The following is a 24,584-nucleotide window of genomic DNA, read 5'->3' on the forward strand; positions in this document are numbered from 1 at the left end:
ACACTGAGGCCCGGAGTCTGAGTCCCACAGTGAGACCGGGAGTCTGAGCCCCACACTGAGACCGTGAGTCTGAGCCCCACACTGAGGCCTGGAGTCTGAGTCCCACAGTGAGGTAGGGAGTCTGAGTCCCACACTGAGACCGGGAGTCTGAGTCCCACACTGAGGCCGGGAGTCTGAGTCCCACACTGAGAGCGTGAGTCTGAGACCCACACTGAGGCCAGGACTCTGAGTCCCACACTGAGACCGGGAGTCTGAGTCCCACACTGAGGCCAGGAGTCTGAGCCCCACACTGAGGCCTGGAGTCTGAGTACCACACTGAGGCCAGGGGTCTGAGCCCCACACTGAGACCGGGAGTCTGAGTCCCACAGTGAGGTAGGGAGTCTGAGTCCCACACTGTGACCGGGAGTCTGAGTCCAACACTGAGGCCAGGAGTCTGAGTCCCAAACTGAGACCGGGAGTCTGAGTCCCACACTGAGACCGGGAGTCTGAGTCCCACAGTGAGGTAGGGAGTCTGAGTCCCACACTGAGACCGGTAGTCTGAGACCGACAGTGAGGTAGGGAATCTAAGTCCCACATTGAGGCCGGGAGTCTGAGTCCACACTGAGACCGTGAGTCTGAGTCCACACTGAGACCGGGAGTCTGAGTCCACTCTGAAGAGGGACTATGAGACCACGTTGAGGTAGGGAGTCTGCGTCCAACACTGAGGCCAGGAGTCTGAGTCCCACAGTGAGGCCGGGAGTCTGAAACCCACACTGAGACCGGGAGTCTGAGTCCACTCTGAAGAGGGACTATGAGACCACGTTGAGGTAGGGAGTCTGCGTCCAACACTGAGGCCAGGAGTCTGAGTCCCACAGTGAGGTAGGGAGTCTGAGCCCCACACTGAGTCCGGGAGTCTGAGTCCCACACTGAGGCCTGGAGTCTGAGTCCCACAGTGAGGCCTCGGGTCTAAGCCGCACACTGAGGCCTGGGGTCCGAGTCCCACACTGAGACCGTGAGTCTGAGTCCACACTGAGGCCGGGAATCTGAGTCCACTCTGAGGAGGGACTCTGAGACCACGCTGAGGGAGGGAGACTGAGTCCCACACTAAGGCTGGGAATCTGAGTCCCACACTGAGGCCAGGAGTCTGAGTCCCACACTGAGACCGGGAGTCTGAGTCCCACCGTGAGGTAGAGAGTCTGAGAGCCACACTAAGGCCGGGAGTCTGAGTCCCACACTGAGAACTGGAGTCTGAGTCCCACACTGAGAACTGGAGTCTGAGTCCCACACTGAGAACTGCAGTCTGAGTCCCACACTGAGAACTGGAGTCTGAGTGCCACAATGAGGCCCGGAGCCTGAGTCCACACTGAGACCGTGAGTCTGAGTCCACACTGAGAACGTGAGTGTGAGCCCACACTGAGAACGTGAGTCTGAGTCCACACTGAGGCCAGGAGTCTGAGTCCCACACTGAGGCCGGGAGTCTGAGTCCCACACTGAGACCGGGAGTCTGAGTCCCACACTGAGGCCGGGAGTCTGAGTCCCACACTGAGACCGGGAGTCTGAGTCCCACACTGAGGCCTGGAGTCTGAGTACCACACTGAGGCCAGGGGTCTGAGCCCCAAACTGAGAACGGGAGTCTGAGTCCCACACTGAGGCCAGGAGTCTGAGTCCACCCTGAAGAGGGACTTTAAGACCACGCTGAGGTAGGGAGTCTGCGTCCCACACTGAGGCCAGGAGTCTGAGCCCCACACTGAGAACGGGAGTCTGAGTCCCACACTGAGACCGGGAGTCTGAGTCCCACACTGAGACCGGGAGTCTGAGTCCCACACTGAGGCCCGGAGTCTGAGTCCCACAGTGAGGCCGGGAGTCTGAGTCCACACTGAGGTAGGGAGTCTCGGTCCCACACTGAGACCGGGAGTATGAGTCCCACACTGAGAACGTGAGTCTGAGTGCCACAATGAGGCCCGGAGCCTGAGTCCACACTGAGACCGTGAGTCTGAGTCCACACTGAGAACGTGAGTCTGAGTCCACACTAAGGCCAGGAGTCTGAGTCCCACACTGAGGCCGGGAGTCTGAGTCCCACACTGAGACCGGGAGTCTGAGTCCCACACTGAGAGCGTGAGTCTGAGTCCCACACTGAGGCCAGGAGTCTGAGTCCCACACTGAGACCGGGGGTCTGAGCCCCACACTGAGGCCGGGAGTCTGAGCCCCACACTGAGGCCGGGAGTCTGAGTCCCACACTGAGGCCAGGAGTCTGAGCCCCACACTGAGGCCAGGAGTCTGTGTCCCACACTGAGGCCGGGAGTCTGAGTCCCACACTGAGGCCAGGAGTCTGAGTCCCACACTGAGGCCAGGAGTCTGAGTCCCACAGTGAGGCCTGGAGTCTGAGTCCCACACTGAGGCCAGGAGTCTGAGTCCCACACTGAGGCCCGGAGTCTGAGTCCCACAGTGAGACCGGGAGTCTAAGTCCCACACTGAGGCCGGGAGTCTGTGTCCCACACTGAGGCCGGGAGTCTGAGTCCCACACTGAGTCCGGGAGACTGAGTCCCACACTGAGGCCAGGAGTCTGAGTCCACACTGAGTCCGGGAGACTGAGTCCCACACTGAGGCCAGGAGTCTGAGTCCACACTGAGGTGGGGAGTCTCGGTCCCACACTGAGACCGGGAGTATGAGTCCCACACTGAGAACGGGAGTCTGAGTGCCACAATGAGGCCCGGAGCCTGAGTCCACACTGAGACCGTGAGTCTGAGTCCACACTGAGAACGTGAGTCTGAGTCCACACTGAGAACGTGAGTCTGAGTCCACACTGAGGCCAGGAGTCTGAGTCCCACACTGAGGCCGGGAGTCTGAGTCCCACACTGAGACCGGGAGTCTGAGTCCCACACTGAGGCCGGGAGTATGAGTCCCACACTGAGACCGTGAGTCTGAGTCCCACACTGAGACCGGGAGTCTGAGACCCACACTGAGGCCGGGACTCTGAGTCCCACACTGAGGCCGGGAGTCTGAGACCCACACTGAGAGCGTGAGTCTGAGTCCCACACTGAGGCCAGGAGTCTGAGTCCCACACTGAGGCCTGGAGTCTGAGTACCACACTGAGGCCAGGGGTCTGAGCCCCACACTGAGAACGGGAGTCTGAGTCCCACACTGAGGCCTGGAGTCTGAGTACCACACTGAGGCCAGGGGTCTGAGCCCCACACTGAGAACGGGAGTCTGAGTCCCACACTGAGGCCAGGAGTCTGAGTCCACTCTGAAGAGGGACTTTGAGACCACGCTGAGGTAGCGAGTCTGCGTCCAACACTGAGGCCAGGAGTCTGAGCCCCACACTGAGAATGGGAGTCTGAGTCCCACAGTGAGGCCAGAAGTCTGAGTCCCACACTGAGACCGGGAGTCTGAGTCCCACACTGAGACCGGGAGTCTGAGTCCCACACTGAGGCCCGGAGTCTGAGTCCCACAGTGAGGCCGGGAGTCTGAGTCCACACTGAGGTAGGGAGTCTCGGTCCCACACTGAGACCGGGAGTATGAGTCCCACACTGAGAACGGGAGTCTGAGTGCCACAATGAGGCCCGGAGCCTGAGTCCACACTGAGACCGTGAGTCTGAGTCCACACTGAGAACGTGAGTCTGAGTCCACACTGAGAACGTGAGTCTGAGTCCACACTGAGGCCAGGAGTCTGAGTCCCACACTGAGGCCGGGAGTCTGAGTCCCACACTGAGACCGGGAGTCTGAGTCCCACACTGAGGCCGGGAGTCTGAGTCCCACACTGAGACCGTGAGTCTGAGTCCCACACTGAGACCGGGAGTTTGAGTCCCACACTGAGGCCGGGAGTCTGAGTCCCACACTGAGGCCGGGAGTCTGAGCCCCACACTGAGGCCTGGAGTCTGAGTCCCACAGTGAGGTAGGGAGTCTGAGTCCCACACTGAGACCGGGAGTCTGAGTCCCACACTGAGGCCGGGAGTCTGAGTCCCACACTGAGAGCGTGAGTCTGAGACCCACACTGAGGCCAGGAGTCTGAGTCCCACACTGAGACCGGGAGTCTGAGTCCCACACTGAGGCCAGTAGTCTGAGCCCCACACTGAGGCCTGGAGTCTGAGTCCCACAGTGAGGTAGGGAGTCTGAGTCCCACACTGTGACCGGGAGTCTGAGTCCAACACTGAGGCCAGGAGTCTGAGTCCCAAACTGAGACCGGGAGTCTGAGTCCACACTGAGGCCAGGAGTCTGAGTCCCACACTGAGACCGGGAGTCTGAGTCCCACAGTGAGGTAGGGAGTCTGAGTCCCACACTGAGGCCTGGAGACTGAGTCCCACACTGAGGCCGGGAGTCTGAGTCCCACACTGAGGCCTGGAGTCTGAGTCCCACACTGAGACCGGGAGTCTGAGTCCCACAGTGAGGTAGGGAGTCTGAGTCCCACACTGAGGCCTGGAGACTGAGTCCCACACTGAGGCCGGGAGTCTGAGTCCCACACTGAGACCGGGAGTCTGAGTCCCACAGTGAGGTAGGGAGTCTGAGTCCCACACTGAGACCGGGAGTCTGAGTCCACTCTGAAGAGGGACTATGAGACCACGTTGAGGTAGGGAGTCTGCGTCCAACACTGAGGCCAGGAGTCTGAGTCCCACAGTGAGGTAGGGAGTCTGAAACCCACACAGAGAACGGGAGTCTGAGTCCCACACCGAGGCCGGGAGTCTGAGCCCCACACTGAGTCCGGGAGTCTGAGCCCCACAATGAGACCGTGAGTCTGAGCCCCACACTGAGGCCAGGAGACTGAGTCCCACACTGAGGCCGGGAGTCTGAGTCCCACACTGAGGCCTGGAGTCTGAGTCCCACACTGAGACCGGGAGTCTGAGTCCCACAGTGAGGTAGGGAGTCTGAGTCCCACACTGAGGCCTGGAGACTGAGTCCCACACTGAGGCCGGGAGTCTGAGTCCCACACTGAGGCCTTGGGTCTAAGCCGCACACTGAGGCCTGGGGTCCGAGTCCCACACTGAGACCGTGAGTCTGAGTCGACACTGAGGTAGGGAGTCTGAGTCCCGCTGTGAGGCCGGGAGTCTGAGTCCCACACTGAGACCGTGAGTCTGAGTCGACACTGAGGTAGGGAGTCTGAGTCCCGCTGTGAGGCCGGGAGTCTGAGTCCCACACTGAGACCGTGAGTCTGAGTCGACACTGAGGTAGGGAGTCTGAGTCCCACACTAAGGCCGGGAGTCTGAGTTCCACACTGAGACCAGGAGTCTGAGTCCACACTGAGGCCGGTAGTCTGAGTCCACTCTGAGGAGGGACTCTGAGACCACGCTGAGGGAGGGAGACTGAGTCCCACACTAAGGCTGGGAATCTGAGTCCCACACTGAGGCCAGGAGTCTGAGTCCCACACTGAGACCGGGAGTCTGAGTCCCACAGTGAGGTAGGGAGTCTGAGACCCACACTAAGGCCGGGAGTCTGAGTCCCACACTGAGAACTGGAGTCTGAGTCCCACACTGAGAACTGGAGTCTGAGTCCCACACTGAGAACTGGAGTCTGAGTCCACACTGAGGGAGGGAGTATGAGTCCCACACTGAGAACTGGAGTCTGAGTCCACACTGAGGTAGGGAGTATGAGTCCCACACTGTGGAGGGACTCTGAGTCCACGCTGAGGCCAGGAGTCTGAGTCCACACTGAGGCCAGAAGTCTGAGTCCCACAATGAGGCCGGGAGTCTGAGTCCCACACTGAGGCCTGGAGTCTGAGTCCCACACTGAGGCCTGGAGTCTGAGTCCCACACTGAGGCCAGGAGTCTGAGTCCCACAGTGAGGCCGGGAGTCTGAGTCCCACACTGAGGCCAGGAGTCTGAGTCCCACACTGAGGCCCGGAGTCTGAGTCCCACAGTGAGACCGGGAGTCTGAGTCCCACACTGAGGCCGGGAGTCTGTGTCCCACACTGAGGCCGGGAGTCTGAGTCCCACACTGAGTCCGGGAGACTGAGTCCCACACTGAGGCCAGGAGTCTGAGTCCCACACTGAGACCGGGAGTCTGAGTCCCACACTGAGGCCCGGAGTCTGAGTCCCACAGTGAGGCCGGGAGTCTGAGTCCACACTGAGGTAGGGAGTCTCGGTCCCACACTGAGAACGGGAGTCTGAGTGCCACAATGAGGCCCGGAGCCTGAGTCCACACTGAGACCGTGAGTCTGAGTCCACACTGAGGCCGGGAGTCTGAGTCCCACACTGAGAGCGTGAGTCTGAGTCCCACACTGAGGCCAGGAGTCTGAGTCCCACACTGAGACCGGGAGTCTGAGTCCCACACTGAGGCCAGGAGTCTGAGTCCCACACTGAGACCGGGAGTCTGAGTCCCACACTGAGGCCAGGAGTCTGAGTCCCACACTGAGGCCAGGGGTCTGAGCCCCACACTGAGAACGGGAGTCTGAGTCCCACACTGAGGCCAGGAGTCTGAGTCCACTCAGTAGAGGGACATTGAGACCACGCTGAGGTAGGGAGTCTATGTCCAACACTGAGGCCAGGAGTCTGAGCCCCACACTGAGACCGGGAGTCTGAGTCCCACAGTGAGGTAGGGAGTCTGAGCCCCACACTGAGTCCGGGAGTCTGAGTCCCACACTGAGGCCTGGAGTCTGAGTCCCACAGTGAGGCCTCGGGTCTAAGCCGCACACTGAGGCCTGGGGTCCGAGTCCCACACTGAGACCGTGAGTCTGAGTCCACACTGAGGCCGGGAATCTGAGTCCACTCTGAGGAGGGACTCTGAGACCACGCTGAGGGAGGGAGACTGAGTCCCACACTAAGGCTGGGAATCTGAGTCCCACACTGAGACCGGGAGTCTGAGTCCCACAGTGAGGTAGAGAGTCTGAGAGCCACACTAAGGCCGGGAGTCTGAGTCCCACACTGAGAACTGGAGTCTGAGTCCCACACTGAGAACTGGAGTCTGAGTCCCACACTGAGAACTGCAGTCTGAGTCCCACACTGAGAACTGGAGTCTGAGTGCCACAATGAGGCCCGGAGCCTGAGTCCACACTGAGACCGTGAGTCTGAGTCCACACTGAGAACGTGAGTGTGAGCCCACACTGAGAACGTGAGTCTGAGTCCACACTGAGGCCAGGAGTCTGAGTCCCACACTGAGGCCGGGAGTCTGAGTCCCACACTGAGACCGGGAGTCTGAGTCCCACACTGAGGCCGGGAGTCTGAGTCCCACACTGAGACCGTGAGTCTGAGTCCCACACTGAGGCCTGGAGTCTGAGTACCACACTGAGGCCAGGGGTCTGAGCCCCAAACTGAGAACGGGAGTCTGAGTCCCACACTGAGGCCAGGAGTCTGAGTCCACCCTGAAGAGGGACTTTAAGACCACGCTGAGGTAGGGAGTCTGCGTCCCACACTGAGACCGGGAGTCTGAGTCCCACACTGAGACCGGGAGTCTGAGTCCCACACTGAGGCCCGGAGTCTGAGTCCCACAGTGAGGCCGGGAGTCTGAGTCCACACTGAGGTAGGTAGTCTCGGTCCCACACTGAGACCGGGAGTATGAGTCCCACACTGAGAACGTGAGTCTGAGTGCCACAATGAGGCCCGGAGCCTGAGTCCACACTGAGACCGTGAGTCTGAGTCCACACTGAGAGCGTGAGTCTGAGTCCCACACTGAGGCCAGGAGTCTGAGTCCCACACTGAGACCGGGGGTCTGAGCCCCACACTGAGGCCGGGAGTCTGAGCCCCACACTGAGGCCGGGAGTCTGAGTCCCACACTGAGGCCAGGAGTCTGAGCCCCACACTGAGGCCAGGAGTCTGTGTCCCACACTGAGGCCGGGAGTCTGAGTCCCACACTGAGGCCAGGAGTCTGAGTCCCACACTGAGGCCAGGAGTCTGAGTCCCACAGTGAGGCCTGGAGTCTGAGTCCCACACTGAGGCCAGGAGTCTGAGTCCCACACTGAGGCCCGGGGTCTGAGTCCCACAGTGAGACCGGGAGTCTAAGTCCCACACTGAGGCCGGGAGTCTGTGTCCCACACTGAGGCCGGGAGTCTGAGTCCCACACTGAGTCCGGGAGACTGAGTCCCACACTGAGGCCAGGAGTCTGAGTCCACACTGAGTCCGGGAGACTGAGTCCCACACTGAGGCCAGGAGTCTGAGTCCACACTGAGGTGGGGAGTCTCGGTCCCACACTGAGACCGGGAGTATGAGTCCCACACTGAGAACGGGAGTCTGAGTGCCACAATGAGGCCCGGAGCCTGAGTCCACACTGAGACCGTGAGTCTGAGTCCACACTGAGAACGTGAGTCTGAGTCCACACTGAGAACGTGAGTCTGAGTCCACACTGAGGCCAGGAGTCTGAGTCCCACACTGAGGCCGGGAGTCTGAGTCCCACACTGAGACCGGGAGTCTGAGTCCCACACTGAGGCCGGGAGTATGAGTCCCACACTGAGACCGTGAGTCTGAGTCCCACACTGAGACCGGGAGTCTGAGACCCACACTGAGGCCGGGACTCTGAGTCCCACACTGAGGCCGGGAGTCTGAGACCCACACTGAGAGCGTGAGTCTGAGTCCCACACTGAGGCCAGGAGTCTGAGTCCCACACTGAGGCCTGGAGTCTGAGTACCACACTGAGGCCAGGGGTCTGAGCCCCACACTGAGAACGGGAGTCTGAGTCCCACACTGAGGCCTGGAGTCTGAGTACCACACTGAGGCCAGGGGTCTGAGCCCCACACTGAGAACGGGAGTCTGAGTCCCACACTGAGGCCAGGAGTCTGAGTCCACTCTGAAGAGGGACTTTGAGACCACGCTGAGGTAGCGAGTCTGCGTCCAACACTGAGGCCAGGAGTCTGAGCCCCACACTGAGAATGGGAGTCTGAGTCCCACAGTGAGGCCAGAAGTCTGAGTCCCACACTGAGACCGGGAGTCTGAGTCCCACACTGAGACCGGGAGTCTGAGTCCCACACTGAGGCCCGGAGTCTGAGTCCCACAGTGAGGCCGGGAGTCTGAGTCCACACTGAGGTAGGGAGTCTCGGTCCCACACTGAGACCGGGAGTATGAGTCCCACACTGAGAACGGGAGTCTGAGTGCCACAATGAGGCCCGGAGCCTGAGTCCACACTGAGACCGTGAGTCTGAGTCCACACTGAGAACGTGAGTCTGAGTCCACACTGAGAACGTGAGTCTGAGTCCACACTGAGGCCAGGAGTCTGAGTCTCACACTGAGGCCGGGAGTCTGAGTCCCACACTGAGACCGGGAGTCTGAGTCCCACACTGAGGCCGGGAGTCTGAGTCCCACACTGAGACCGTGAGTCTGAGTCCCACACTGAGACCGGGAGTTTGAGTCCCACACTGAGGCCGGGAGTCTGAGTCCCACACTGAGGCCGGGAGTCTGAGCCCCACACTGAGGCCTGGAGTCTGAGTCCCACAGTGAGGTAGGGAGTCTGAGTCCCACACTGAGACCGGGAGTCTGAGTCCCACACTGAGGCCGGGAGTCTGAGTCCCACACTGAGAGCGTGAGTCTGAGACCCACACTGAGGCCAGGAGTCTGAGTCCCACACTGAGACCGGGAGTCTGAGTCCCACACTGAGGCCAGTAGTCTGAGCCCCACACTGAGGCCTGGAGTCTGAGTCCACACTGAGGCCAGGAGTCTGAGTCCCACACTGAGACCGGGAGTCTGAGTCCCACAGTGAGGTAGGGAGTCTGAGTCCCACACTGAGACCGGGAGTCTGAGTCCACTCTGAAGAGGGACTATGAGACCACGTTGAGGTAGGGAGTCTGCGTCCAACACTGAGGCCAGGAGTCTGAGTCCCACAGTGAGGTAGGGAGTCTGAAACCCACACAGAGAACGGGAGTCTGAGTCCCACACCGAGGCCGGGAGTCTGAGCCCCACACTGAGTCCGGGAGTCTGAGCCCCACAATGAGACCGTGAGTCTGAGCCCCACACTGAGGCCAGGAGACTGAGTCCCACACTGAGGCCGGGAGTCTGAGTCCCACACTGAGGCCTGGAGTCTGAGTCCCACACTGAGACCGGGAGTCTGAGTCCCACAGTGAGGTAGGGAGTCTGAGTCCCACACTGAGGCCTGGAGACTGAGTCCCACACAGAGGCCGGGAGTCTGAGTCCCACACTGAGGCCTTGGGTCTAAGCCGCACACTGAGGCCTGGGGTCCGAGTCCCACACTGAGACCGTGAGTCTGAGTCGACACTGAGGTAGGGAGTCTGAGTCCCGCTGTGAGGCCGGGAGTCTGAGTCCCACACTGAGACCGTGAGTCTGAGTCGACACTGAGGTAGGGAGTCTGAGTCCCGCTGTGAGGCCGGGAGTCTGAGTCCCACACTGAGACCGTGAGTCTGAGTCGACACTGAGGTAGGGAGTCTGAGTCCCACACTAAGGCCGGGAGTCTGAGTTCCACACTGAGACCAGGAGTCTGAGTCCACACTGAGGCCGGTAGTCTGAGTCCACTCTGAGGAGGGACTCTGAGACCACGCTGAGGGAGGGAGACTGAGTCCCACACTAAGGCTGGGAATCTGAGTCCCACACTGAGGCCAGGAGTCTGAGTCCCACACTGAGACCGGGAGTCTGAGTCCCACAGTGAGGTAGGGAGTCTGAGACCCACACTAAGGCCGGGAGTCTGAGTCCCACACTGAGAACTGGAGTCTGAGTCCCACACTGAGAACTGGAGTCTGAGTCCCACACTGAGAACTGGAGTCTGAGTCCACACTGAGGGAGGGAGTATGAGTCCCACACTGAGAACTGGAGTCTGAGTCCACACTGAGGTAGGGAGTATGAGTCCCACACTGTGGAGGGACTCTGAGTCCACGCTGAGGCCAGGAGTCTGAGTCCACACTGAGGCCAGAAGTCTGAGTCCCACAATGAGGCCGGGAGTCTGAGTCCCACACTGAGGCCTGGAGTCTGAGTCCCACACTGAGGCCTGGAGTCTGAGTCCCACACTGAGGCCAGGAGTCTGAGTCCCACAGTGAGGCCGGGAGTCTGAGTCCCACACTGAGGCCAGGAGTCTGAGTCCCACACTGAGGCCCGGAGTCTGAGTCCCACAGTGAGACCGGGAGTCTGAGTCCCACACTGAGGCCGGGAGTCTGTGTCCCACACTGAGGCCGGGAGTCTGAGTCCCACACTGAGTCCGGGAGACTGAGTCCCACACTGAGGCCAGGAGTCTGAGTCCCACACTGAGACCGGGAGTCTGAGTCCCACACTGAGGCCCGGAGTCTGAGTCCCACAGTGAGGCCGGGAGTCTGAGTCCACACTGAGGTAGGGAGTCTCGGTCCCACACTGAGACCGGGAGTATGAGTCCCACACTGAGAACGGGAGTCTGAGTGCCACAATGAGGCCCGGAGCCTGAGTCCACACTGAGACCGTGAGTCTGAGTCCACACTGAGGCCGGGAGTCTGAGTCCCACACTGAGAGCGTGAGTCTGAGTCCCACACTGAGGCCAGGAGTCTGAGTCCCACACTGAGACCGGGAGTCTGAGTCCCACACTGAGGCCAGGAGTCTGAGTCCCACACTGAGACCGGGAGTCTGAGTCCCACACTGAGGCCAGGAGTCTGAGTCCCACACTGAGGCCAGGGGTCTGAGCCCCACACTGAGAACGGGAGTCTGAGTCCCACACTGAGGCCAGGAGTCTGAGTCCACTCAGAAGAGGGACTTTGAGACCACGCTGAGGTAGGGAGTCTATGTCCAACACTGAGGCCAGGAGTCTGAGCCCCACACTGAGACCGGGAGTCTGAGTCCCACAGTGAGGTAGGGAGTCTGAGACCCACACTGAGAACTGGAGTCTGAGTCCCACACTGAGATAGGGTTTCTGAGTCCACTCTGAGACCGTGAGTCTGAGTCCACACTGAGGTAGGGAGTATGAGTCCCACACTGTGGAGGGACTCTGAGTCCACACTGAGGCCAGGAGTCTGAGCCCCACACTGAGGCCAGGAGTCTGAGCCCCACACTGAGGCCAGGAGTCTGAGCCCCACACTGAGGCCAGGAGTCTGAGCCCCACACTGTGGCCAGGAGACTCAGTCCCACACTGAGGCCAGGAGTCTGAGGCCCACACTGAGGCTGGGAGACTCAGTCCCACACTGAGGCTGGGAGACTCAGTCCCACACTGAGTCCGGGAGTCTGAGTCCCACACTGAGGCCGGGAGTCTGAGTCCACACTGAGGTAGGGAGTCTCGGTCCCACACTGAGACCGGGAGTATGAGTCCCACACTGAGAACGGGAGTCTGAGTGCCACAATGAGGCCCGGAGCCTGAGTCCACACTGAGACCGTGAGTCTGAGTCCACACTGAGACCGTGAGTCTGAGTCCCACACTGAGACCGGGAGTCTGAGTCCCACACTGAGGCCGGGAGTCTGAGTCCCACACTGAGACCGTGAGTCTGAGTCCCACACTGAGACCGGGAGTCTGAGTCCAACACTGAGGCCGGGAGTCTGCATCCAACACTGAGGCCAGGAGTCTGAGCCCCACACTGAGAACGGGAGTCTGAGTCCCACAGTGAGGCCAGGAGTCTGAGTCCCACACTGAGACCGTGAGTCTGAGTCCCACACTGAGACCGGGAGTCTGAGTCCAACACTGAGGCCGGGAGTCTGCATCCAACACTGAGGCCAGGAGTCTGAGCCCCACACTGAGACCGTGAGTCTGAGTCCACACTGAGGTAGGGAGTATGAGTCCCACACTGTGGAGGGACTCTGAGTCCACACTGAGGCCAGGAGTCTGAGCCCCACACTGAGGCCAGGAGTCTGAGCCCCACACTGAGGCCAGGAGTCTGAGCCCCACACTGAGGCCAGGAGTCTGAGCCCCACACTGTGGCCAGGAGACTCAGTCCCACACTGAGGCCAGGAGTCTGAGGCCCAGACTGAGGCTGGGAGACTCAGTCCCACACTGAGGCTGGGAGACTCAGTCCCACACTGAGTCCGGGAGTCTGAGTCCCACACTGAGGCCGGGAGTCTGAGTCCACACTGAGGTAGGGAGTCTCGGTCCCACACTGAGACCGGGAGTATGAGTCCCACACTGAGAACGGGAGTCTGAGTGCCACAATGAGGCCCGGAGCCTGAGTCCACACTGAGACCGTGAGTCTGAGTCCACACTGAGACCGTGAGTCTGAGTCCCACACTGAGACCGGGAGTCTGAGTCCCACACTGAGGCCGGGAGTCTGAGTCCCACACTGAGACCGTGAGTCTGAGTCCCACACTGAGACCGGGAGTCTGAGTCCAACACTGAGGCCGGGAGTCTGCATCCAACACTGAGGCCAGGAGTCTGAGCCCCACACTGAGACCGGGAGTCTGAGTCCCACACTGAGGCCAGGAGTCTGAGTCCCACACTGAGACCGGGAGTCTGAGTCCCACACTGAGGCCAGGAGTCTGAGTCCCACACTGAGGCCTGGAGTCTGAGTACCACACTGAGGCCAGGGGTCTGAGCCCCACACTGAGACCGGGAGTCTGAGTCCCACAGTAAGGGAGGGAGTCTGAGTCCCACACTGAGACCGGGAGTCTGAGTCCAACACTGAGACCGGGAGTCTGAGTCCACACTGAGGCCAGGAGTCTGAGTCCCAAACTGAGACCGGGAGTCTGAGTCCACACTGAGGCCGGGAGTCTGAGTCCCACACTGAGACCGGGAGTCTGAGTCCCACAGTGAGGTAGGGAGTCTGAGTCCCACACTGAGACCGGTAGTCTGAGACCGACAGTGAGGTAGGGAATCTAAGTCCCACATTGAGGCCGGGAGTCTGAGTCCACACTGAGACCGTGAGTCTGAGTCCACACTGAGACCGGGAGTCTGAGTCCACTCTGAAGAGGGACTTTGAGACCACGTTGAGGTAGGGAGTCTGCGTCCAACACTGAGGCAAGGAGTCTGAGTCCCACAGTGAGGTAGGGAGTCTGAAACCCACACAGAGAACGGGAGTCTGAGTCCCACACTGAGGCCGGGAGTCTGAGCCCCACACTGAGTCCGGGAGTCTGAGCCCCACACTGAGACCGTGAGTCTGAGCCCCACACTGAGGCCTGGTGTCTGAGCAACACAATGAGACCGTGAGTCTGAGCCCCACACTGAGGCCAGGAATCTGAGTCCCACACTGAGGCCGGGAGTCTGAGTCCCACACTGAGGCCTGGAGTCTGAGTCCCACACTGAGACCGGGAGTCTGAGTCCCACAGTGAGGTAGGGAGTCTGAGTCCCACACTGAGACCGGGAGTCTGAGTCCCACAGTGAGGTAGGGAGTCTGAGTCCTACACTGAGACCGGGAGTCTGAGTCCTACACTGAGACCGGGAGTCTGAGTCCCACACTGAGACCGGGAGTCTGAGTCCCACAGTGAGGCCTCGGGTCTGAGCCGCACACTGAGGCCTGGGGTCCGAGTCCCACACTGAGACCGTGAGTCTGAGTCGACACTGAGGTAGGGAGTGTGAGTCCACTCTGAGGAGGGACTCTGAGACCATGCTGAGGGAGGGAGACTGAGTCCCACACTAAGGCCAGGAGTCTGAGTCCCACACTGAGACCGGGTGTCTGAGTCCCACAGTTAGGTAGGGAGTCTGAGACCCACACTAAGGCCGGGAGTCTGAGTCCCACACTGAGAACTGGAGTCTGAGTCCCACACTGAGGTAGGGTTTCTGAGACCACTCTGAGACCGTGAGTCTGAGTCCACACTGAGGTAGGGAGTATCAGTCCCACACTGAGGAGGGACTCTGAGTCCACGCTGAGGCCAGGAGTCTGAGTCCACACTGAGGCCAGGAGTCTGAGCCCCACACTGAGGCCAGGAGTCTGAGCCCCACACTGAGGCCAGGAGTCTGAGCCCCACACTGAGGCCAGGAGTCTGAGCCCCACACTGAGGCCAGGAGTCTGAGCCCCACACTGAGGCCGGGAGTCTGAGCCCCACACTGAGGCCAGGAGACTCAGTCCCACACTGAGGCCTGGAGTCTCAGTGTGGGACTGAGTCTCCCAGCCTCAGTGTGGGACTGAGTCTCCCAGCCTCAGTGTGGGACACAGACTCCAGGCCTCAGTGTGGGACTGAGTCTCCTGGCCTCAGTGTGGGGCTCAGACTCCCGGCCTCAGTGTGGGGCTCAGACTCCTGGCCTCAGTGTGGGGCTCAGACTCCCGGTCTCAGTGTGGGACTCAGACTCACGGTCTCAGAGTGGTCTCAGAAACCCTTCCTCAGTGTGGGACTCAGACTCCAGTTCTCAGTGTGGGACTCAGACTCCCGGCCTTAGTGTGGGACTCAGACTCCTGGCCTCAGTGTGGACTCAGACTCACGTTCTCAGTGTGGACTCAGACTCAAGTTCTCAGTGTGGACTCAGACTCACGGTCTCAGTGTGGACTCAGGCTCCGGCCCTCATTGTGGCACTCACACTCCCGTTCTCAGTGTGGGACTCATACTCCCGGTCTCAGTGTGGGACCGAGACTCCCTACCTCAGTGTGGACTCAGACTCCCGGCCTCACTGTGGGACTCAGACTCCGGGCCTCAGTGTGGGACTCAGACTCCCGGTCTCAGTGTGGGACTCAGACTCCTGGCCACAGTGTGGGACTCAGTCTCCCGGCCTCAGTGTGGGACACAGACTCCCGGCCTCAGTGTGGGACTCAGACTCCCGGTCTCACTGTGGGACTCAGACTCCGGGCCTCAGTGTGGGACTCAGACTCCTGGCCTCAGTGTGGGACTCAGACTCCCGGCCTCACTGTGGGACTCAGACTTCTGGCCTCAGTGTGGACTCAGACTCCCGGCCTCACTGTGGGACTCAGACTTCTGGCCTTAGTGTGCGACTCAGTCTCCTGGCCTCAGTGTGGACTCAGACTCCTGGCCTCAGCGTGGACTCAGAGTCCCTCCACAGTGTGGGACTCATACTCCCTCCCTCAGTGTGGACTCAGACTCCAGTTCTCAGTGTGGGACTCAGACTCCAGTTCTCAGTGTGGGACTCAGACTCCCGGCCTTAGTGTGGGTCTCAGACTCCCTACCTCACTGTGGGACTCAGACTCCCGGTCTCAGTGTGGGACTCAGACTCCTGGCCTCAGTGTGGGACTCAGATTCTCAGCCTTAGTGTGGGACTCAGTCTCCCTCCCTCAGCGTGGTCTCAGAGTCCCTCCTCAGAGTGGACTCAGACTACCGGCCTCAGTGTGGACTCAGACTCCTGGTCTCAGTGTGGAACTCAGACTCCCGGCCTTAGTGTGGGACTCAGACTCCCTACCTCAGTGTCGACTCAGACTCACGGTCTCAGTGTGGGACTCAGACTCCCGGCCTCACAGCGGGACTCAGACTCCCTACCTCAGTGTCGACTCAGACTCACGGTCTCAGTGTGGGACTCAGACTCCCGGCCTCACTGTGGGACTCAGACTCCCGGTCTCAGTGTGGACTCAGACTCCAGGCCTCAGTGTGGGACTCAGACTCCCTACCTCAGTGTGGGACTCAGACTCCCGGCCTCAGTGTGGGACTCAGTCTCCTGGCCTCAGTGTGGGGCTCAGACTCACGGTCTCATTGTGGGGCTCAGACTCCAGGCCTCAGTGTGGGGCTCAGACTCACGGTCTCAGTGTGGGGCTCAGACTCCCAGACTCAGTGTGGGGCTCAGACTCCCGGCCTCGGTGTGGGACTCAGACTCCCGTTCTCTGTGTGGGTTTCAGACTCCCTACCTCACTGTGGGACTCAGACTCCTGGCCTCAGTGTTGGACGCAGACTCCCTACCTCAACGTGGTCTCATAGTCCCTCTTCAGAGTGGACTCAGACTCCCAGTCTCAGTGTGGGACTCAGACTCCCTACCTCACTGTGGGACTCAGACTCCTGGCCTCAGTGTGGACTCAGACTCCCGGTCTCAGTTTGGGACTCAGACTCCTGGCCTCAGTGTTGGACTCAGACTCCCGGTCACAGTGTGGGACTCAGACTCCCTACCTCACTGTGGGACTCAGACTCCCGTTCTCAGTGTGGGGCTCAGACCCCTGGCCTCAGTGTGGTACTCAGACTCCAGGCCTCAGTGTGGGGCTCAGACTACTGGCCTCAGTGTGGGACTCAGACTCCCGGTCTCAGTGTGGGACTCAGACTCCTGGCCTCAGTGTGGGTCTCAGACTCACGCTCTCAGTGTGGGACTCAGACTCCCGGCCTCAGTGTGGGACTCAGACTCCCGGTCTCAGTGTGGGACTCAGACTCCCTACCTCACTGTGGGACTCAGACTCCAGGCCTCAGTGTGGGGCTCAGACTCCCAGCCTCAGTGTGGGTCTCAGACTCCCGGCCTCAGTGTGGGACTCAAACTCCCGGTCTCAGTGTGGGACTCAGACTCACGGTCTCAGTGTGGGACTCAGACTCCCGGCCTCAGTGTGGGTCTCAGACTCCCGGCCTCAGTGTGGGACTCAGACCCCAGGCCTCAGTGTGGGTCTCAGACTCCCGGCCTCAGTGTGGGACTCAGATTCCCTCCCTCAGTGTGGACTCAGACTCACGGTCTCAGTGTGGACTCAGACTCCCGGCCTCAGTGTGGGGCTCAGACTTCCGGCCTCAGTGTGGGACTCAGACTCCCGGCCTCAGTGTGGACTCAGACTCGCGGCCTCAGTGTGGAACCGAGACTCCCCGCCTCAGTGTGGGACACAGACTCCTGGCCTCAGTGTGGGACCCAGACTCCCGGCCTCAGTGTGGACTCAGACTCCTGGCCTTAGAGTGGGAGTCAGACTCCCGGCCTCAGTGTGGTCTCAGACTCCAGGCTTCAGTGTGGGGCTCAGACTCCAGGCCTCAGTGTGGGACTCAGACTCCCTCCCTCAGTGTGGACTCAGACTCACGGTCTCAGTGTGGACTCAGACTCACGGTCTCACTGTGGGACTCAGACTCCCTAAATCAGTGTGGGAAACAGACTCCAGGCCTCAGTGTGGGACTCAGACTCCCGGTCTCAGTGTGGGACTCAGACTCCCGGCCTTAGTGTGGGACTCAGACTCCCTACCTCACTGTGGGACTCAGACTCCCGGTCTCAGTGTGGACTCAGACTCCAGGTTTCAGTGTGGGACTCAGACTCACGGTCTCAGTGTGAGGCACAGACTCCCGGCCTCAGTGTGGGACCGAGACTCACGGTCTCAGTGTGGGACACAGACCCCAGGCCTCAGTGTGAGGCTCAGACTCCCGGTCTCAGTGTGGGACTCAGACTCCCGGTCTCAGTGTGGGACTCAGACTCCCGGCCTTAGTGTGGGACTCAGACTCCCGAGCTCACTGTGGGATTCAGACTCCCGGTCTCAGTGTGGACTCAGACTCCAGGCCTCAGTGCGGGACTCAGACTCACGGTCTCAGTGTGGGACTCAGACTCCCGGCCTCAGTGTGGGGCTCAGACTCCCGGCCTCAGTGCAGGACTCAGACTCACGGTCTCAGTGTGGGACACAGACCCCAGGCCTCAGTGTGGGGCTCAGACTCCCGGCCTCAGTGTGGGACTCAGACTCCCGGCCTCAGTGTGGTACTCAGACTCCTGGCCTCAGTGTGGGTCTCAGACTCCCGGCCTCAGTGTGGGACTCAGACCCCAGGCCTCAGTGTGGGTCTCAGACTCCCGGCCTCAGTGTGGACTCAGACTCCCGGCCTCAGTGTGGAACCGAGACTCCCCGCCTCAGTGTGCGACCCAGACTCCCGGCCTCAGTGTGGGACTCAGACTCCAGGTCTCAGTGTGGGACTCAGACTCCAGGTCTCAGTGTGGACTCAGACTCACGGTCTCAGTGTGGGAAACAGACTCCAGGCCTCAGTGTGGGACACACACCCCAGGCCTCAGTGTGGACTCAGACTCCTGGCCTCAGTGTGGGACTCAGACTCCCGGCCTCATTTTGGGACTCAGACTACCGGCCTCAGTGTGGACTCAGACGTCCGGTCTCAGTGTGGGACCAAGACTCCCTACCTCACTGTGGGACTCAGACTCCCGGCCTCAGTGTGGGGCTCAGACTCCCGGCCTCAATGTGGGACTCAGACTCCCGGTCTCAGTGTGGGACCGAGACTCCCAGCCTCAGTGTGGGACTCAGACTCCCGGTCTCAGTGTGGGGCTCAGACTCCCGGTCTCAGTGTGGGACTCAGACTCCGTACCTCACTGTGGGACTCAGACTCGCGGTCTCAGTGTGGGACTCAGACTCCAGGCCAGAGTCTGAGTCCCACACTGAGGCCCGGAGTCTGAGTCCCACACTGACGCCGGGAGTCTGAGTCCACAGTGAGGCCAGGAGTCTCGGTCCCACACTGAGACCGGGAGTCTGAGTCCCACACTGAGGCCTGGAGTCTCGGTCCCACACTGAGGCCGGGAGTCTGAGCCCCACACTGAGACCGGAAGTCTGAGCCCCACACTGAGACCGGGAATCTGAGTCCCACACTGAGGCCTGGAGTCTGAGTCCTACACTGAGGCCGGGAGTCTGAGCCCCACACTGAGGCCGGGAGTCTGAGCCCCACACTGAGGCCAGGAGTCTGAGTCCCACACTGAGGCCTGGAGTCTGTGTCCCACACTGAGGCTGGGAGACTCAGTCCCACACTGAGTCCGGGAGACTGAGTCCCACACTGAGGCCAGGAGTCTGAGTCCCACACTGAGACCGGGAGTCTGAGTCCCACACTGAGGCCCGGAGTCTGAGTCCCACAGTGAGGCCGGGAGTCTGAGTCCACACTGAGGTAGGGAGTCTCGGACCCACACTGAGACCGGGAGTCTGGGTCTCACACTGAGAACGGGAGTCTGAATGCCACAATGAGGCCCGGAGCCTGAGTCCACACTGAGACCGTGAGTCTGAGTCCACACTGAGAATGTGAGTCTGAGTCCACACTGAGAACGTGAGTCTGTGTCCCACACTGAGGCCAGGAGTCTGAGTCCCACACTGAGGCCGGGAGTCTGAGTCCCACACTGAGACCGGGAGTCTGAGTCCCACACTGAGACCGGGAGTCTGAGTCCCACACTGAGGCCGGGAGTCTGAGTCCCACACTGAGACCGTGAGTCTGAGTCCCACACTGAGACCGGGAGTCTGAGTCCCACACTGAGGCCAGGAGTCTGAGTCCCACACTGAGACCGGGAGTCTGAGTCCCACACTGAGGCCAGGAGTCTGAGTCCCACACTGAGGCCTGGAGTCTGAGTCCCACACTGAGGCCGGGGGTCTGAGTCCCACACTGAGACCGGGAGTCTGAGTCCCACACTGAGAACGGGAGTCTGAGTCCACACTGAGGCCGGGAGTCTGAGTCCACACTGAGGCCGGGAGTCAGAGTCCACACTGAGACCGTGAGTCTGAGTCCCACACTGAGGCCAGGAGTCTGAGCCCCACACTGAGGCCTGGGATCTGAGTCCCACACTGAGGCTGGGAGTCTGAGTCCACACTGAGGCCAGGAGACTGAGGCCCACACTGAGGCCAGGAGTCTGAGTCCTACACTGAGGCCTGGAGACTGAACCCCACACTGAGGCCTGGAGACTGAGCCCCACACTGAGGCCGGGCCTCAGTGTGGGTCTCAGACTCCCGGCCTCAGTGTGGGACTCAGACTCCCGGCCTCAGTGTGGGACACAGACTCCTGGCCTCAGTGTGTTTTCAGACTCCCGGTCTCAGTGTGGACTCAGACGCCTGGCCTTAGAGTGGGACTCAGACTCCCGGCCTCAGTGTGGTCTCAGACTCCAGGCTTCAGTGTGGGGCTCAGACTCCAGGCCTCAGTGTGGGACTCAGACTCCCTCCCTCAGTGTGGGCTCAGACGCACGGTCTCACTGTGGGACTCAGACTCCCTAAATCAGTGTGGACTCAGACCCCACGCCTCAGTGTGGGTCTCAGACTCCCGGCCTCAGTGTGGGACTCAGACTCCCGGCCTCAGTGTGGGGTTCAGTCTCCAGGCCTCAGTGTAGGACTCAGACTCCTGGCCTCAGTGTGGGCCTCAGTCTCCTGGCCTCAGTGTGGACTCAGACTCCCAGCCTCAGTGTGGGACTCAGATCCCAGGCCTCAGTGTGGGGCTCAGACTCCTGGCCTCAGTGTGGGACTCAGACTCACGGTCTCAGTGTGGACTCTGACTCCCGGCCTCAGTGTGGACTCAGACTCCCGGCCTCAGTGTGGACTCAGACTCCCGTTCTCAGTGTGGGACTCAGACTCCCGGTCTCAGTGTGGGTCTCAGACTCCCGGCCTCAGTGTGGGACTCAGACCCCAGGCCTCAGTGTGGGTCTCAGACTCCCGGCCTCAGTGTGGGACTCAGACTCCCGGCCTCAGTGTGGTACTCAGACTCCTGGCCTCAGTGTGGGTCTCAGACTCCCGGCCTCAGTGTGGGACTCATACCCCAGGCCTCAGTGTGGGTCTCAGACTCCCGGCCTCAGTGTGGACTCAGACTCGCGGCCTCAGTGTGGAACCGAGACTCCCGGCCTCAGTGTGGGACACAGACTCCTGGCCTCAGTGTGGGACCCAGACTCCCGGCCTCAGTGTGGGACTCAGACTCACGGTCTCAGTGTGGGAAACAGACTCCAGGCCTCAGTGTGGGACTCAGACTCACGGCCTCAGTGTGCGACTCAGACTCTGAGTCTGAGCCCCACACTGAGACCGGGAATCTGAGTCCCACACTGAGGCCTGGAGTCTGAGTCCTACACTGAGGCCGGGAGTCTGAGCCCCACACTGAGGCCGGGAGTCTGAGCCCCACACTGAGGCCAGGAGTCTGAGTCCCACACTGAGGCCTGGAGTCTGTGTCCCACACTGAGGCTGGGAGACTCAGTCCCACACTGAGTCCGGGAGACTGAGTCGACACTGAAGCCGGGAGTCTGAGTCCCACACTGAGACCGGGAGTCTGAGTCCCACATTGAGGCCGGGAGTCTGAGTCCCACACTGAGGCCGGGAGTCTGAGTCCCACACTGAGGCCCGGAGTCTGAGACCCACACTGAGGCCGGGAGTCTGAGTCCACACTGATTTAGGGAGTCTGAGTCCCACACTGAGACCGTGAGTCTGAGTCCACACTGAGACCGTGAGTCTGAGTCCACACTGAGGGAGGGAGTCTGAGTCCCACACTGAGGCCTGGAGTCTGAGCCCCACACTGAAGCCTGGAGTCTGAGACCACACTGAGGCCGGGAGTCTGAGTCCCACTCTAAGGCCAGGCGTCTGAGTCCACACTGAGACCGGGAGTCTGAAAACACACTGAGGCCAGGAGTCTGTGTCCCACACTGAGGCCGGGAGTCTGAGTCCCACACTGAGGCCAGGCGTCTGAGTCCACACTGAGACCGGGAGTCTGAAAACACACTGAGGTCTGAGTCCCACACTGAGGCCGGGAGTCTGAGACCCACACTGAGGCCTGGGGTCTGAGTCCCACACTGAGACCGTGAGTCTCGGTGCCACACTGAGGCCGGGAGTCTGAGTCCAACACTGCGGCCGGGAGTCTGAGTCCCACACTGAGGCCAGGAGTCTGAGTCCCACACTGAGGCCGGGAGTCTGAGTCCCACACTGAGGCCGGGAGTGTCGGTCCCACACTGAGTCCCGGCGTCTGAGTCCACACTGAGACCGTGAGTCTGAGTCCACACTGATGCCTGGGGTCTGAGTCCCACACTGAGGCCGGGAGTCTGAGTCCCACACTGAGGCCAGGCGTCTGAGTCCACACTGAGACCGGGAGTCTGAAAACACACTGAGGTCTGAGTCCCACACTGAGGCCGGGAGTCTGAGACCCACACTGAGGCCGGGAGTCTGAGCCCCACACTGAGGCCGGGAGTCTGAGCCCCACACTGAGGCCAGGAGTCTGAGTCCCACACTGAGGCCGGGAGACTGAGTCCCACACTGAGGCCGGGAGTCTGAGTCCCACACTGAGGCCGGGAGTCTGAGTCCCACACTGAGGCCAGGAGTCTGAGTCCCACACTGTGGCCTTGAGTCTGAGCCCCACACTGAGGCCTGGAGACTGAGGCCACACTGAGGCCAGGACACTGAGCCCCACACTGAGGCCTGGAGTCTGAGCCCCACACTGGGGCCGGGAGTCTGAGTCCCACACTGAGGCCTGGAGTCTGAGTCCCACACTGAGGCCTGGAGTCTGAGGCCACACTGAGGCCGGGACACTGAGCCCCACACTGAGGCCTGGAGTCTGAGCCCCACACTGAGGCTGGGAGTCTGAGCCCCACACTGAGACCGTGAGTCTGAGTCCCACACTGAGGCTGGGAGTCTGAGCCCCACACTGAGACCGGGAGTCTGAGCCCCACACTGAGGCCGGGAGTCTGAGTCCCACACTGAGACCGTGAGTCTGAGTCCCACACTGAGACTGGGAGTCTGAGTCCCACACTGAGACCGTGAGTCTGAGTCCCACACTGAGACCGTGAGTCTGAGTCCCACACTGAGACCGTGAGTCTGAGTCCCACACTGAGACTGGGAGTCTGAGCCCCACACTGAGGTTGGGAGTCTGAGTTCCACAGTGAGACCGGGTGTCTGAGCCCTTTCTGAGAGTGAGAGTTCCCTGGACATCATCCGTGCTGCCGAGATTGGATGGCATGAAGACTCGGAAGACAAAAATAAAGAAATGTGTGCAACTGGCTCCAGGTCAGGTGTCTGACTCTGCCCCCATCTTGGGGATTTTGGTTTTAGCTCAGCCTCGCTCCTCAACGTCCTCCCCTGTATCATTTGAACGTCAACCTCACGGGTCAGGACATCAGTGAGCAGTGTCCAGCCCCGGGGTTGGCAATTAGTCCGAGTGACAGTGACCGCCAGCGATTAAGCTTTACATACCCCCACTGGGTCAGCTGACATCCTGTTACCGGGAGGGGAATCTACCATCCTCACCTGGCCTGGCCTACACGTGACTCCACACCCCCCTACGCCCCCACCGCCCCCGGCAGAGTCATGCACGTCTGTGACAGGGGGGGCAGTAGTGAGCCACGTCCGGCCCTGGGCAACTGAGGACGGGCGGAAAACGCTTTCCCCCGGCGTCTGACAGGCCGTGAAAGGGATTTCTGGAAGGTTCTGCCCACGCCTGGACACGATTTCGGTCAGAATTGCGTTCGTTCCGTCCCTCCATCTTCCGAGCAAGATCTATGGCTCTGCGCTCCCTGCTGTGTTGCACAGGAACAAGAGGAGGCTGTTCAGCCCCTCACGAACGTTCCACCAGCCCGCTGCGGCCTAACCCCGTCCTTCTGCCTTTGGCCAGTCCCCCTCGATGAAGGGAAGCTGACCGGCGGCCTTCCACGCGGGATCGGCGCTGGATTCACTCCTGTTTGTCGTCTGTCAAACAACTCGGATGAGAATACAGGCGGCATGGTTGGTAATTGGTCGGTGGAGATGACAGAGAGATCTTGAGGGGTTGGGTCAACCGGCTGAGGAGTGGCAGATGGAGTTGAATTTGGACAAATGTTGCGTTTTGGTAAAATAACCACCAGCAGGATTTGGACAGTTGATGGCCGGGTGGTTAGAATAGATTCCCTACAGTGTGGAAACAGGCCCTTCTGCCCAACAAGTCCACACCGACCCGCCACCCACCCAGACCCAAACCCCTCCACCTAACACCGCGGGCAATTTAGCACGGCCAATTCACCCTAACCTGAACGTTTATTTGGACTGGAGGAGGAAACCGGAGCAGACCCACGCAGAGAATGTGCAAACTCCACACAGACAGTTGCCCCGAGGTGGGAATTGAACCCGGGGTCCCTGGCGCTGTGAGGCAGCGGTGCTAACCACTGAGCCATCGTGCTGCCCTGGGTCGTGTTGGAGAACAGGGGGAGCTCAAGTTTTCAGGGACATCATCCTGTGAAGTTTGTGTCACATGTCGAGGGGGCGGGGGTTAACAAGGCGTTTCGCACGCTTGCCTTCACTGCTCAGT

The 24,584-nt window shown here is 60.6% G+C and overlaps 1 protein-coding gene across 1 annotated transcript in view; it reads left to right on the plus strand.

Moving 5' to 3' along the window:
- LOC140468681 (uncharacterized) overlaps window positions 1-24,064 on the plus strand; it is a 149,593-nt gene extending 125,529 nt beyond the window's left edge. The window contains exon 4 of the mRNA XM_072564756.1: window positions 23,834-24,064. Coding sequence (XP_072420857.1) covers window positions 23,834-24,064 — 231 coding nt within the window. The remainder of the gene's footprint in view (window positions 1-23,833) is intronic.
- Window positions 24,065-24,584: the final 520 nt, after the last annotated feature.

Source organism: Chiloscyllium punctatum, chromosome 47 (assembly GCF_047496795.1).
Source record: "Chiloscyllium punctatum isolate Juve2018m chromosome 47, sChiPun1.3, whole genome shotgun sequence".
Lineage (NCBI taxonomy): Eukaryota > Metazoa > Chordata > Chondrichthyes > Orectolobiformes > Hemiscylliidae > Chiloscyllium > Chiloscyllium punctatum.